Source organism: Choristoneura fumiferana, chromosome 16, assembly GCF_025370935.1.
Source record: "Choristoneura fumiferana chromosome 16, NRCan_CFum_1, whole genome shotgun sequence".
Classification (NCBI taxonomy): Eukaryota; Metazoa; Arthropoda; class Insecta; order Lepidoptera; family Tortricidae; genus Choristoneura; species Choristoneura fumiferana.
In genome coordinates this window covers 17,223,082-17,235,878 of record NC_133487.1, presented here as the reverse complement: position 1 = coordinate 17,235,878, position 12,797 = coordinate 17,223,082, and the positions used below count along the sequence as shown (strand labels likewise).

The 12,797-nt window shown below is 40.2% G+C and overlaps 1 protein-coding gene across 1 annotated transcript; it reads right to left on the bottom strand.

The window, feature by feature from the left end:
* Positions 1-5,338: 5,338 nt before the first annotated feature.
* On the bottom strand, positions 5,339-10,944 carry LOC141436512 (exostosin-2-like). The gene is made up of 4 exons (XM_074099515.1): positions 10,813-10,944; positions 6,637-6,863; positions 6,105-6,265; positions 5,339-5,347 (listed from the first exon to the last, which is right to left on the bottom strand). Exons 2-4 carry the CDS (start codon positions 6,827-6,829, stop codon positions 5,339-5,341), a joined length of 363 nt encoding a protein of 120 aa, XP_073955616.1. The 5' UTR covers positions 6,830-6,863; positions 10,813-10,944.
* Between the last annotated feature and the right edge of the window lie 1,853 nt (positions 10,945-12,797).

Below are 12,797 nucleotides of genomic sequence, written 5' to 3'. Positions count from 1 at the left end.
TTTGGTGACTTTTAATAGAACTGTGATGTGACACGTTATGGCAATGAATGACATTCAACGGGTGATGCTGATGTTTCAAGTGATGTGATATTTCAGTTATGAGATGTAATCTGATATCGATTATCAATGAATAAAAATAAAAACGTTAATCTTTAAGTAGGCCGCAAGGGGCTCTTTTACCGCAGAATAACCACTTTTTATACCAGCACTTCGGAAAGACCACCATTGCCAAGAAGAATGCGCCGCAAGAAACATGGCAGAAAGTCAGTCAAGAACCAGCACCGACCAACTGATAAATCTCGAACATACAACTTAGGAGGTTTGGCTAGGGGTGCAACGTCTTCAATGAGAGGTCCGTTTGAAGTTTCAGTCTTGCTTGCGATTGGCTCATTTAAATATTTATCCAATCACAAGCGTGGCAGAAATGTCAAACGGACTTCACGATACTAACGCCATCTAGCGATATTGCGCCTGTCGAAAAACCCTCATCGTCGATATGGCATTACGTTACAATAGTTATTTATGTAACTGTATCATAATAAGGGCCATTGAGACACGAGTGCGAGTTTATGTTCATAATAGATACGTATGAATGTCTCAATGGCTGATTATGAATAGTTACATACATTACTTTTTCTACGAGCTCAAACAGAAACAAATAATAAATACTTACATAACGGACAATAAATGAATTTTCCGATTTTAAGGGGCTGTTTCACCATCCATTGATTAGCGTTAACGGACGGTTAAATGTGATGCCGTCATCGTCTATTCGAACAAAACCAATAGAGACGGCATCACACCTAACCGTCCGTAAGATAGTAAATTATTGCTCACTTCCATTTCCGGCTGTTTTATTTCTGGCGGCGTCATCATTTCTGCATCACTTAATTCACCAAAGTCACACATTATCACAAATAAAAAGTCGTTTAAATAGTGATTAACTCTCTCTCAAGAACTCCGTGCAAAAGCAAAACAAATCCCGCTATTTTGAAACGTTTTTTATTTTCACCAATTACAACCTTAGAATGGACCCATGACCTTTTTCGAATACAGCCAAAATAAATAATGTTGAAATATTAAAATTTAATTATAACTGTAAAATTAATTTATTGTCCGTTGTGTTGTTTATTGTTCATTATTCAATAATTGTTTATGTAAACATATTTTAATTAATCTTTAAAGTCGATTTAACAATAATTAAGTAAATAAAATAGAATGGTTGAAGTTTTTTTTTTGTTTTAAATCCACCAATTTCAGTGCGAAAAAGAACATTGTGAAACGTTTCACAATGAAATGCCAAAGTTCACACAATGCACCTCATTGGATTACCGACAGCGGTATCGTTAGCAACATATTTTGCACATCTCTAACGGTTATTCACCGCCTGCGTGCCGCCGCGGTGACGTCGCATTCACGTGTCGAACACGCCACGTATGGTCAATAATGCCATGCCACGTCACCGCGGCGGCACGCAAGCGGCGACTCTTCGCAGCGTGCTCGCCGCGTTCCCAAAACCGCCGTCAAAAACGCAAGTTGCAGGAAGTTTCCAAAAACTTGGAAAAGTTCTCGGAAAATTCTGGAAATTTTCACGATATAGGAAATTTAAATCTAAGAAACGGAACGTATCAATCCCCATACAAAATTTTGTAAAGTTTCCGAAATTTTTCTATAATGAAAAATTCCGTCATTTTGGAAAGGTTCCTTTAGCACATCAGTCAGTATGTACAACACAGGCACACTTAGTGCGCGTCGTATACCTATTGACTGTTCACTTGGCGAAATCCCGTTGTACTTGGCCCCATTTTGCTGTTCGCAGAACTTTGTTTTATTTGATCTGGAAGTGAAATAAACGAATCGTTCCCGTATAGCTCGAGAGGTCGAGAAAAAAACTGCAAGTTTCACTTGAACCCGCGCTTGGCCGGTTTTACGAGTTCGCGTTGCTGACGTGCCCCTCAGACCGAGAGGACTTGAGCCATAGTTCCCACGCGAGCTCAGTGCGGATTAGGAACTTTACACGCACAATTGAATTTCTTCGCAGATGTGTATAGACAGGACAGAAAAGAGTTGGCAGGCCTCCTACCAGGTGGACTGACGACATCGTGAGATTTAGGGGAAACCGGTGGATGCAAGTAGCGAGTTGTCGTTCTTTGTTCAGCAGTAGACGTCTTCCGGCTGATGATGATGATGATGTGTACAAACCTCACGGCGTTATGACATGAAACTATCGGTATACCGAATTTCGTCTAAATCGGTTCAACGGTTTAGACGTGAAAAGGTAAAAAGCAAACAAACAGACTTGCAAATTTTCGCATTTATAATATTAGTAGGATGGGCTCTTTAGGGGACCATTTATAAGCTGAAAAATATCCGTAATTTCTCATGTATATTCCGAAAAACCCACAAGGTACCCACGACCCTCTGCTTGAAAAGCCATAAGCCAAACCACTAAGACTAACAAGACTGTTTCGTCATTTCTTTAACTATAGTAGAAAGAAACAGTAGAATTATCATTGGAACAAAACAGATCCATCTATAACACGCTAGTTTAAGTTTCGGTGATTACCTCGGAACTTCTCCGTAACTTTCGCCTTTATTAGATTAGTATAGATACAGGCATGAATAGAATAGGTAGACAAAGTTTATCGCACATCAGGGGATAAATCGTGATCCTAGTAACGTGTCGGATATTGACGACACGAGTTGACGACCTTTGCAGGTGGCAGAACCTTGTGCAAGGTCCGCCCGGATTGCTACCACCATCTTGCTCGCTAATCCTGCCGTGAAGCAGCAGTGCTGCCGGTGAAATTAGCACTTGAGGTATCCCATCTTAGGCCTCTAGGTTGGCAACGCATCTGCAATACCCCTGGTGTTGCAGATGTTTATGGGCGGTGATGATCTCTTACCATCAGGAGACCCACTAGCTCGTTTTCCATCCAGTCGAATAATAAAAAAAAAACGACAGGATAGGCAAGTGGACCTGAGAACCTGACTATGGAGCTTGAGGTAGGGACCGATCCCCGGCAGGGCAGATACGAATGTTTGTTCTCGGGTCTTGGACTTTTAATAATTATTCAAGTATCTTACTTATAGCATTAAACGAGCTATTCTTGTTTATTTGTTTCGGATATCTCAGAAACGGCTACAACGATTTCGATAAAATTTAGTATACAGGGTTTTCGGGGACGAACAATCGATCTAGCAGGTTCTTATCTCTAGAAAAACGCGTGTCTTCGAGTTTTAGTCAGAGCGAAGTTCGGTCGTCCAGGTACTGTATTTATCTATATATATTTTTTATTCGACTGGATGGCAAACGAGCAAGTGGGTCTCCTGATGGTAAGATCACCACCGCCCATAAACATCTGCAACACCAGTTTTATTGCAGATGCGTTGCCAACCTAGAGGCCTAAGATGGGATACCTCAAGTGCCACAGTACCTTTAGTATGGAAAGGAATTTCTTGGTCGAATATACAAGTTTTGCTTGGGACTAGGTCAATTGGTGTCAATTCACACAAAATATTATTTATTCATTTAATTCATTTAAATTGTATCTGTAGAATGTTACTTACGGTAAAATCTTCCCTTAGCGCGAACGTCACACTAAAGAGTTATATAAAATATATATGTATCACCCGACAAATATCAACGAATCAGCATGCAGCGGGCACGCCGTGAGCTTTTATTGCCCGGTGCTTGCCAACCCTCGGGAGCCGGACTAAAACGACATCAACTTGTAAAACTCACTTAAATATAGGGATTCGCAAATTCTCCGCAAAAGCCAGGTAGGTACGCGGAAAGTAGCATTAGTTTCGTAGTATTACTTTCTCGTCGCTCGAGGACTATTCTCCCCCAACGGTTATCTATTCTTCGAGCGATGTGGCCCGCTCATTGGCACTTCAACTTGCATATTCTTCGAACTATGTCGCTGACTTTAGTTCTACGGCGAATTTCCGTATTCCAGATTTTAAGAAATTCCGAGCACAGCTCTCTCCCTTACATTGCGAGGCCGCAATGCGAACAAGTTCGAAGAGTTCAAACGAGCCGGTGCTCAGCTGCTCTGAATGTAATATACCTATATGGCATGTTTTTTTGCAGGTCTAAACTAGGCTCATCAGAGAGCCATGGACCATGGTTGATTGGCCATGATTCTATGGCACTCTTATGATAGCAGACCGGCAAAACGCCGATGTGTTTTAGTGGGTATGCTCCCTAAAGTGAGAGAGCACCACAAAACTTTCCTTTTAGGCCTAAGTATCCAGGCCGGAAGGTAAGCATTTTCACATCGAAAAAAGGTTTAAACTGGGCTAAGCACAGCACCCCATGATTATATAACGAACAATGCGGCACGGCGTATTAAAGAAAACTTTCCACGGCTTCCCGAAATATGACAAGATCACCGCGATATTCATGAATTCTTTAAAACTTCAGGCGTCACTAAGCAAAGCCTTCAAAGTTGGCAAACTCGAGACTTTGTCCGCCAAGTTTAACATTTATCGAACCCTGCGTTCCGGGTAAAGATATTATACCTACTTAAAGGTCTTCGCACACTTATCAATTCCACACCACCGCGGCATCAACTGAAGTCGAGTTCGAGTAAGTAGAGTTCGAGTCGAGCAGTGGACAACGCGTAGTCAACTGACTCAGCTCGTCTTCTATTATTGCTGTTTTCGGTTGAACATGGCGTGTTGTCTGCGGACGTATGGGCAACGCGTGGCAAATGGGTTCGTCGAGTGCACAACGCTTAGTCGACACGTAGACCACGCGTCGTATACACTAGGTACACTACCTTTACTTACATACATTTTGAAAATTGTAGAGTATAAAATCTAACTATGTAAGATTATAAATGCGAAAGTTTGTAAGTCTGTTTGTTTTTTACATCTTCACGTCTTAACTTAATTTTGATAGTAATTTTGACTGTATTTTATTTTGATTTTATTTAGTAATTTTGATGATAATTTTATTTCTTCGTGTTACTAACCCTTTTAAATAAGATTGCATGTTACTAACAACTTATGGACCCTGGTCTGCAATAAAACGCTTATTATTATTATTATTATTATTATTATTATCATTATCAAACCGCTGAACCGATTTAGATGAAATTCGGTATACAGATAGGTGAGTTCCGGGGAAGGACATGGATCGTTTTCATCCCGGAAAATTGCATAGTACCCGCGGGATAGCGATAAACAGGCTAGTACGACATAAAGCTTTAATTTCAATGTTTAACTTTGAATCGAGTGGCTGTTGACTTTTTGTAGTGTACGAAGACCTTAAGTAGCTTGAACGGCTAAAATTTCATGCGCATGGTTGACTCTCCACCGTGTGGATGCATCAATCAATCTAGAAGAAAGGCGGAGAATTCCATCAGTGATAAGATAAAACAGTCTATCAGTGTGTAGTAACCTGTGACCAAGAAACAAATCGACCAAGTGCGTGCTGCACGCAAACAAAAGCGTTCCGTAGACGAAAATAAGGAAATAAAACACGGTTCCCACAAAGATCCCTAAGATGCTAACAAGAGAAAAGGGGCTATTTTTAGAAACATCATGTTAGAATCATCATCATCATCCCAGCCTATATACGTCCCACTGCTGGGCACAGGCCTCCTCTCAGAACAAGAGGGCATGTTAGAATGGTAGTTTTTTTTTTCGTTTCAAACTTAGAGTGGGGGGAAAATGGAGACCATAATATTATTTGGAAATTTTAATTGTTTACTGGTCATACTAAATTACTTTCTTGTTTATACTGTATATTTCATGTTATATTAGTTCAAATGGATTTTAATTTAAGTTAGGTACCTATTTAACCACTGTAGTTTTATCTGTCACTATTAAATCACTTCGAAGTCGCTATAATCTTGACGACTTTTTTGGGAAAACTACAAAGTGATTCCCTTTGCCTTCCGCACTGCAGAACTGGAGTCTGGAGTTCGTAGTTGGCAATAGAAAGCGCTGTAGTCTACTCCCACATTAGTCCACTTACTACACCCACGGGAAGAGATGGGTCAGTCTTATTCGCACGGTACGGACTACGTTACTATTAATAGACAAAAAGTGGGTACCTTAGTTAAAATATGATTTATAGATGCTAAACTCACCAAATGTTCCGGCATGTTCCAATCTTCATAACTCCTAGCTGCTAAGGGAAACACCTTCTCATTGATAATCTCCAACGTGGTCAATGTAATCTTCTGTATACTAGCAAAATAGTTCTCGTACGCCATCTCAGCTGCCAGTAAACTCTCCCCGTCTCTCTTTGCTAACGGAATGCACTATCTTTATCACATTCTTTAAATTTTCTTCAGGTACAAATAGACCTATCTTATTCCAATCAACGTGGGAATTAAACGGCATAACTACGGAGTCAGCCACTATTATGGGAACACATTGGGATGCTAGAACGTCCATCAACACTGCTTGAGTTAATCTCGCACTACGAACAACTAAACAAAACATAGCATCTTTCAAAACATCAGGATAATTGAATATCCTTCCAGTTTTTATTCACAGCGTTTACTGTGGTCTATGTTGCCAGATTGTGTCTTACATCTACCTAATAGTATTAGATCATTGGAGGATGAAGCTATGTTTTGTAATGTCTGCAAGTAATCATTCTGTATGTTCTGTTGCGTTGAGAGTATAGGTATTTCTTTTCTTCGGGCTGTGAGCTGTCTATTTTAGCTGCTATTGGACTGTACACTGGTATTGATATGTCGAAGCCATATCGGAATGACCAAGAGTCGAAGCCACCTCCTGCTATAATGGCGTTTCCGGTGTTGAGATCAAGTACAGTCTCGTAATTTGGTGCTGTTCCCGGCAGCATGTTGAATATAAGGTGGTTTTCTCCATTGTCCCATCTGCAACAAACATTGCGTTAATAGAGCTTGTTTTAAAACTACAAAATTAAGGGTTCAACCCACGATTGTAAGTCAGGGACCGTACTAGTTTCCATTTTTAGGAAAATCTTTTTCAAGATTGAGTGCGCTCACGACGATGGCGTCCCCCGCACTGCTTCACGGCGGTGGCAACAGTGAGAGCAGGGTACTGAGACTGAGGCGGTAAGCAAAAAAGCGCTCACCGTGTCTTCGCAATTATTATCCTATGTATTTCTAGATTTCCCTAATGTCTATTTGGAAACAACTGGCTTCCAAGCCGACGGCAAAACCCAGCCAATATTTGCCTCTGGATCTTACGGGTATGATTCTCCCGCACCAGCAGCTTGCCTGTCAAAACCAAGTAGACGTGCCAGCGTGATATATATCTTTCCGCGGCGATGCAAGTCAAAACGCAATTAGTCAATACACTCTAATTTCGAAAGCCCCTCTTATAAATGCTCAATCAATTCAACCAATTTACTGCAGGCTGCCACTAACGTCGTACGTCGTCATCACTGGTGCCCTTGCATTGCAGTCGTCGTTGCAGACGTTATTAGAGTTTGAGTTTCAGTGCCTCATCCACACCTCCACTCTGAGCCTCCGATGTGCAGTTTCTCGCCGCTCAAAAGCCACCGTCTTACTTCAGAAGCCAGCAGACAGCTTACTTCGGCCGCCCGTCGTAAATGGAAATATAAATATAGCACACCAGTTCGTCGTCGTAATTATCCCAGATGAGCTCCTAAAAATGTGGGATCGTGTGAAGGAAAAGAAACTTTCCGAATTAAAGTAGGAAGAAGAAAAATTCAATGCATTGTTATTGACAATCCGCATCCCGATCAAAACTCAATACACACAAGTCAATTATTGGTTGTTCAACTTCTTCAAGGCTTCATTTCATATGTGCTCAATTGTGCTCTGGATAGTAAACGCGCCGCGACCCGTCTCCCCCCCCTACATCCTTCCAGCACGCACACGGAAGAGACGTGGACGGGCGGGGCGCATTGCGAACGGGGCGGACACTGGGCGAGGGCGCCTCCGCCTCGTCTCTTCTGTCTGCTTTGGATCGCGACGTTTCCATACATTTAGATGAAACTGATTCAAGGGATGCCGCGACTGCGACGCCCCCCCCTGTCCCACATGTCTACTGTGCGGCTTGCGCCTTACAAGGATTGCAGAGCTTTGTAACCCGCAAGATTTCTGGGTTACGCCGCCGGCGTGGAAGAAATTTGTTGTTGACATTTGGGATATCTAGAAATACTATGATAATCATTTCGAAGACACTGTTAGCGTTTCTGCTGCCTTCATGTAGTGGCAGTGATTCCATACCGATTACGGATATTCCATCCAAGGCGTCTCTCTTTTGCCTCCGCGCGAGCGCAGCGCGCAGTGCGCTATGAAGCAGGGGAGCTATGAAATTCAAAAATCGAAGCTCTATCGTACCGTCCCTCTCACTCTCGTATTAAATAATATTACCGTCAGCGGGACGGCAAGATACGAAGTTCGAATTTTGCACTTCGTAGTATAGGGCCGGTGTGGCGGCGCCACCGTACCGTTGCACTCACCCTTGATAAATCTTCCGAGAAGGTCGAAACCAGTCGGACCTTTCCTGACTTTTAATCATGAGTTGAACCGTTTAATTGTGTTATATAAATCATGTACCACGAGAGATTGTTATTAGTGTTATTAGTGTCTGTTTTGATAATACTGGCAGCTTACTTTATATGTACTAGATTTAAGTGTTTCAGTTTTAAGCCGAGTTTAGACTTTCGAGAAAAATCGTGCAAATTGCATTACATTTCAGCGCTCCATTGACCACTAGACTAGGCACATACTCGTTGGCTTTACGGGCTCCCTATGTAAAGCAACTTGCACGATTTTTCTTGCAAGTCTAAACTCGGCTTTAGGATCTATGGGCTTTAGGCAAGTCCTATTAATGCCATGGAGCAGACAACCATATAAGAAAATTTAGGGGTAATTAAGTCTAGGCGTACTGATTTTATTCCCCTACTAGATTTTGCCCGCGGCTTCGCCCGCGTGGAATTCGGTTATCGCGCGCTGTTCCCTCGGGAACTGTGCATTTTTCAGGGATAAAATGTAGCCTATGTCACTCTCTGGCACATAAACTATCTCTATGCCAAAAATCACTTCGATCCGTCCCTCCGTTTCGACGTGACAGACGGACAAACCTACACACAAACACACTTTCGCATTTATAATATTAGTATGGAGTATGCACTAGGAGATAATTTTTCTGACTGAACTTTATGAAAATTATTTTGGATTTGAGATACGAGATTCAAACTCAAACTTTATTGCCATTAGGTAGTGACAATATACACCTTAGCTAGTGTTTGCTGAGAAGTTAACCCCCCATATCAATTGTCCACTAGCTGTCTGCTCCATTTTTTTTCTTTTTGGCTTTCACCCTATCTGTTTGCTCCATATTTGATGTTTCAACAGTGGAGGTAATGCAATAGGTATTCAGTTTTGATTTAGATATTGCAATTTAAAAAATACAAAGTGTAAATACAAAATAAGCCATAGTACAATATTAGCCAGCTCTGTGACTGAACCTTATACAAGGTGTCCCTCTGTGCTAAAATAATCTATTCTAGAATATTTTAGCACATAGTTGTGCCGCCAGCCCCAGCACCGTCCTGAGACTGTATTGCCTAACATTTCTGACGCTCACAATCGCAATCAAATGACAGTTTTTGTATGCAAAATCTGTCATTGGATTCCGATTGCTAGCGTCAGAAACGTAAGGCAATAAGGCCTCTGAATATGCTTGCAACCCGACTCGACTGCCCCTACCTCACCCACTGCGGTGAGTTGCATGTTAATTTTAATTGTGTATTAATTGTATTTTATTTGATTTTAATTTGTTTTTGTTTTTTTAATGGACCTATGTTGTCTTTCAAATAAATGATATTATTATCATTTTAAATAGCCATCACCATATTTATTTTTTATTTGTATCAAAGGTCCTGCAAAATAATTTAACCTCGTAAGACCCATGTCAAATTTTGATCATTCGAATCTGAAACTTAATGTGAATTAGTGAAGTTGACAATAGCATTGAAATATGTCCTAAATTTAGGTTGCTGGACCTTACAAGGTTAAAGACACCCTGTATATCAGACATACTCAACCTTTTTAAGTATGGGCCACCAATTTGCTGTTGCTACGGTGAAGTAGGCCACAGCCTGAATTTAGATTGTTCTTAAATGAAAATGGTTGAAACCACTGTCACCAAAGGCAGAGCCGAGTACTAAATGCTGTGTGCAGTTTATGATTGGCTCTCCATTCAAACACACTTTGAAAAGAACCACTGATTGGTTGAAACATGACCAGCAAAGAGCCATATATTAATAGTGGTTTAGTTATAACTATGTTAGTATACATATTGGACAAGTAAATTAAGTGGATTAATACCTATGTGTTGCGATATATTTTAACAATGATTAAATAAATTAAAATTACTACACCAGTTGAGCAGAACCAGATTGAGTATGTTTGTTATATATTGTATATTCATTTACAGAGCTGTCACTAACTGAACATACAAAAATAATTTCAAAAAATTATTACACAATACATTACATGATTAACACATGAAAAACTAAAAGGACAGGATCTCTCTCTGTTCACTGTAATTTTATAATTAATATTATTTTTATGTAATAGCAGACAAACAAGCAAAACGGTTCACCTGATGTCAAGTGATTATCGTCACCCATAAACATCTGAAGCACCATCAGTAAATAGTTTCTAATTATTTATTTTGTGTACAAAATGTAGGTATCAATTTTAATCCTTTACAAAAAAAAAATTGTACATAAACACTACTTTCACAACTTGATCTTGTCCTAAATTTTTTCTCATATGTTCTTAAGTAAATATTTACATTTTACATACACTATCTACTTACAGTGGCAGTGCCTGTAGGGCTTGTGAGACATGTTTGCTAACAAAACTACGCTGATTCAACGTGTCTATACTAGGTACTAGCAAGCACGCGTCTTGCGGATTCGCTGTGTAATATTTACTATGTCTTATAGTATCTAAATTACGTAAAACTCTCTAGAAAACTTTGATATAGGACCCTCTGGCGTGTGGTAGTCTGTTCTCGGGTATATGTACACTGTTATCTTGTTGTGGCCTCCTCGGCCGCATCGGTACACGTTAAAGCACTCCCAGTACGTGCAGTTCGCATTGCGGACTCCCGCTGTCGCTGAATCCTTTAACACCTCCACTGGACCACTCCGATCCAAATTCACAGGCTCATACACTTCTATCCGCGGTGCACCGCCCGATAAACCATTAAACAACACAATAACCGCCAAAGTTAACACTATAAACAACAGCAACCCAACGAAAAACCGATGATACAAAATCTTTCTATACGATATATATTTCGAGTGTTTGCCCGTTTTTAATAGCGAATCCGCAGCCATTTGTGAACGCCGCGATCAAATTAATCTTCATAATTCATGTATGGCACCCATTATCAGGCAATATTAATGAATCTCATTCATAAAATTAAATTAGCGATTTGTAAAATGCTATGCACCACTTTTGATGATCAGAAATTCTGATCTGATTTGATTTGACAAGTAGGTGGGTGGGTTGCCAATGACATGACACATGCACTGACACTGAACGAGAAGGGTTAAAAATGACGCCATGCTCACTAGCGCCACATTTAAGCCGCTACTACACTTCCCGATGAGTAGACAGTCTGAAGGATCAAGAATATTTTGAATTTACCACAAAGCCTTTAGGAACTACCTTTACCTCGCTACTCCGCAACCACACGTGGAAGACAGCTAAATATGTGTGATATTTGTATATTTTAATGTGGGAAATAGCAAATTAAAAGTAGAATAACTTCATCCTCGCAATACTTTTAACTAACACGCACAGCACACATAAATTTGCGTATTTTTGACACTTTTATAGAAATTAGTTATGTTTCTAGGAATTATTTTTTTATTATTATTCGCTGATACCGGCACAAGCCTAGCACAACTAATAGAGGATGAAGAAATAGAGAAAAAAGCAAAACACTACACAAATAAACAGCTAATGGTTTTACTATATCAGACAAGGAGGTCAGGGTGACTGGGTAATAAAACTCCCTCTGAGGTACTGTAGGTAAAAGTTGAAGATCCAGAAATATCCAAAAGAGTCTAATTTTAAGAAAAACGCCTTGACTTCGATTTTTTTTATTTAAACTTTATTAATATATCGATTTGGAAGATTTAGATTGACTGCCCAATTTCTGTTTTTGTTTCATGATTATGGTCAGATCTTAATTCGTTCGAACATCAAAATATTCACATACATTATGTGAGCAGCCAGTCTTATCCTTCTGCCACACCACCTGTATACTTCAGAAACTTGGATATTGTAACCATATCCACTCCCACTTCTTAGATAGTTTTCACCTAAAATGCTCCGATTATGAGTAGTCAGAGGGGTGCTGACATGAGAAGTGTGGCCGTAAATTCACTGAAAATCAGCTACTTGACATGAGCGCATCAGTTTTATCAGGTTATCGATAAAAGCGAACTGTTGTTGTAGGTGAACACGACTAGGATTAAATGTTTCGTAAATATGGTCTTTAATCAATTAGCGTACTAGGTACGTACGTACGTTAATAACGTTAATATTGTACTTAGGAAGCTAGATTACCTAGACTGCCCTAGACCTTTATAGACCTAATGATGGCCAGGGTATATTCATGTAACATGCATAAAACAAACAGACATATATTGCCAGCTATGCCCACCATATCTCACGTCGACATTGGATGCATTCTGTTTCCTGTGGTCCAGTCTACTCATACATTTACATTACTTATATTTTAAATAATCTGACTACTGACGAATAGTTAATGTGACACAGAATGCA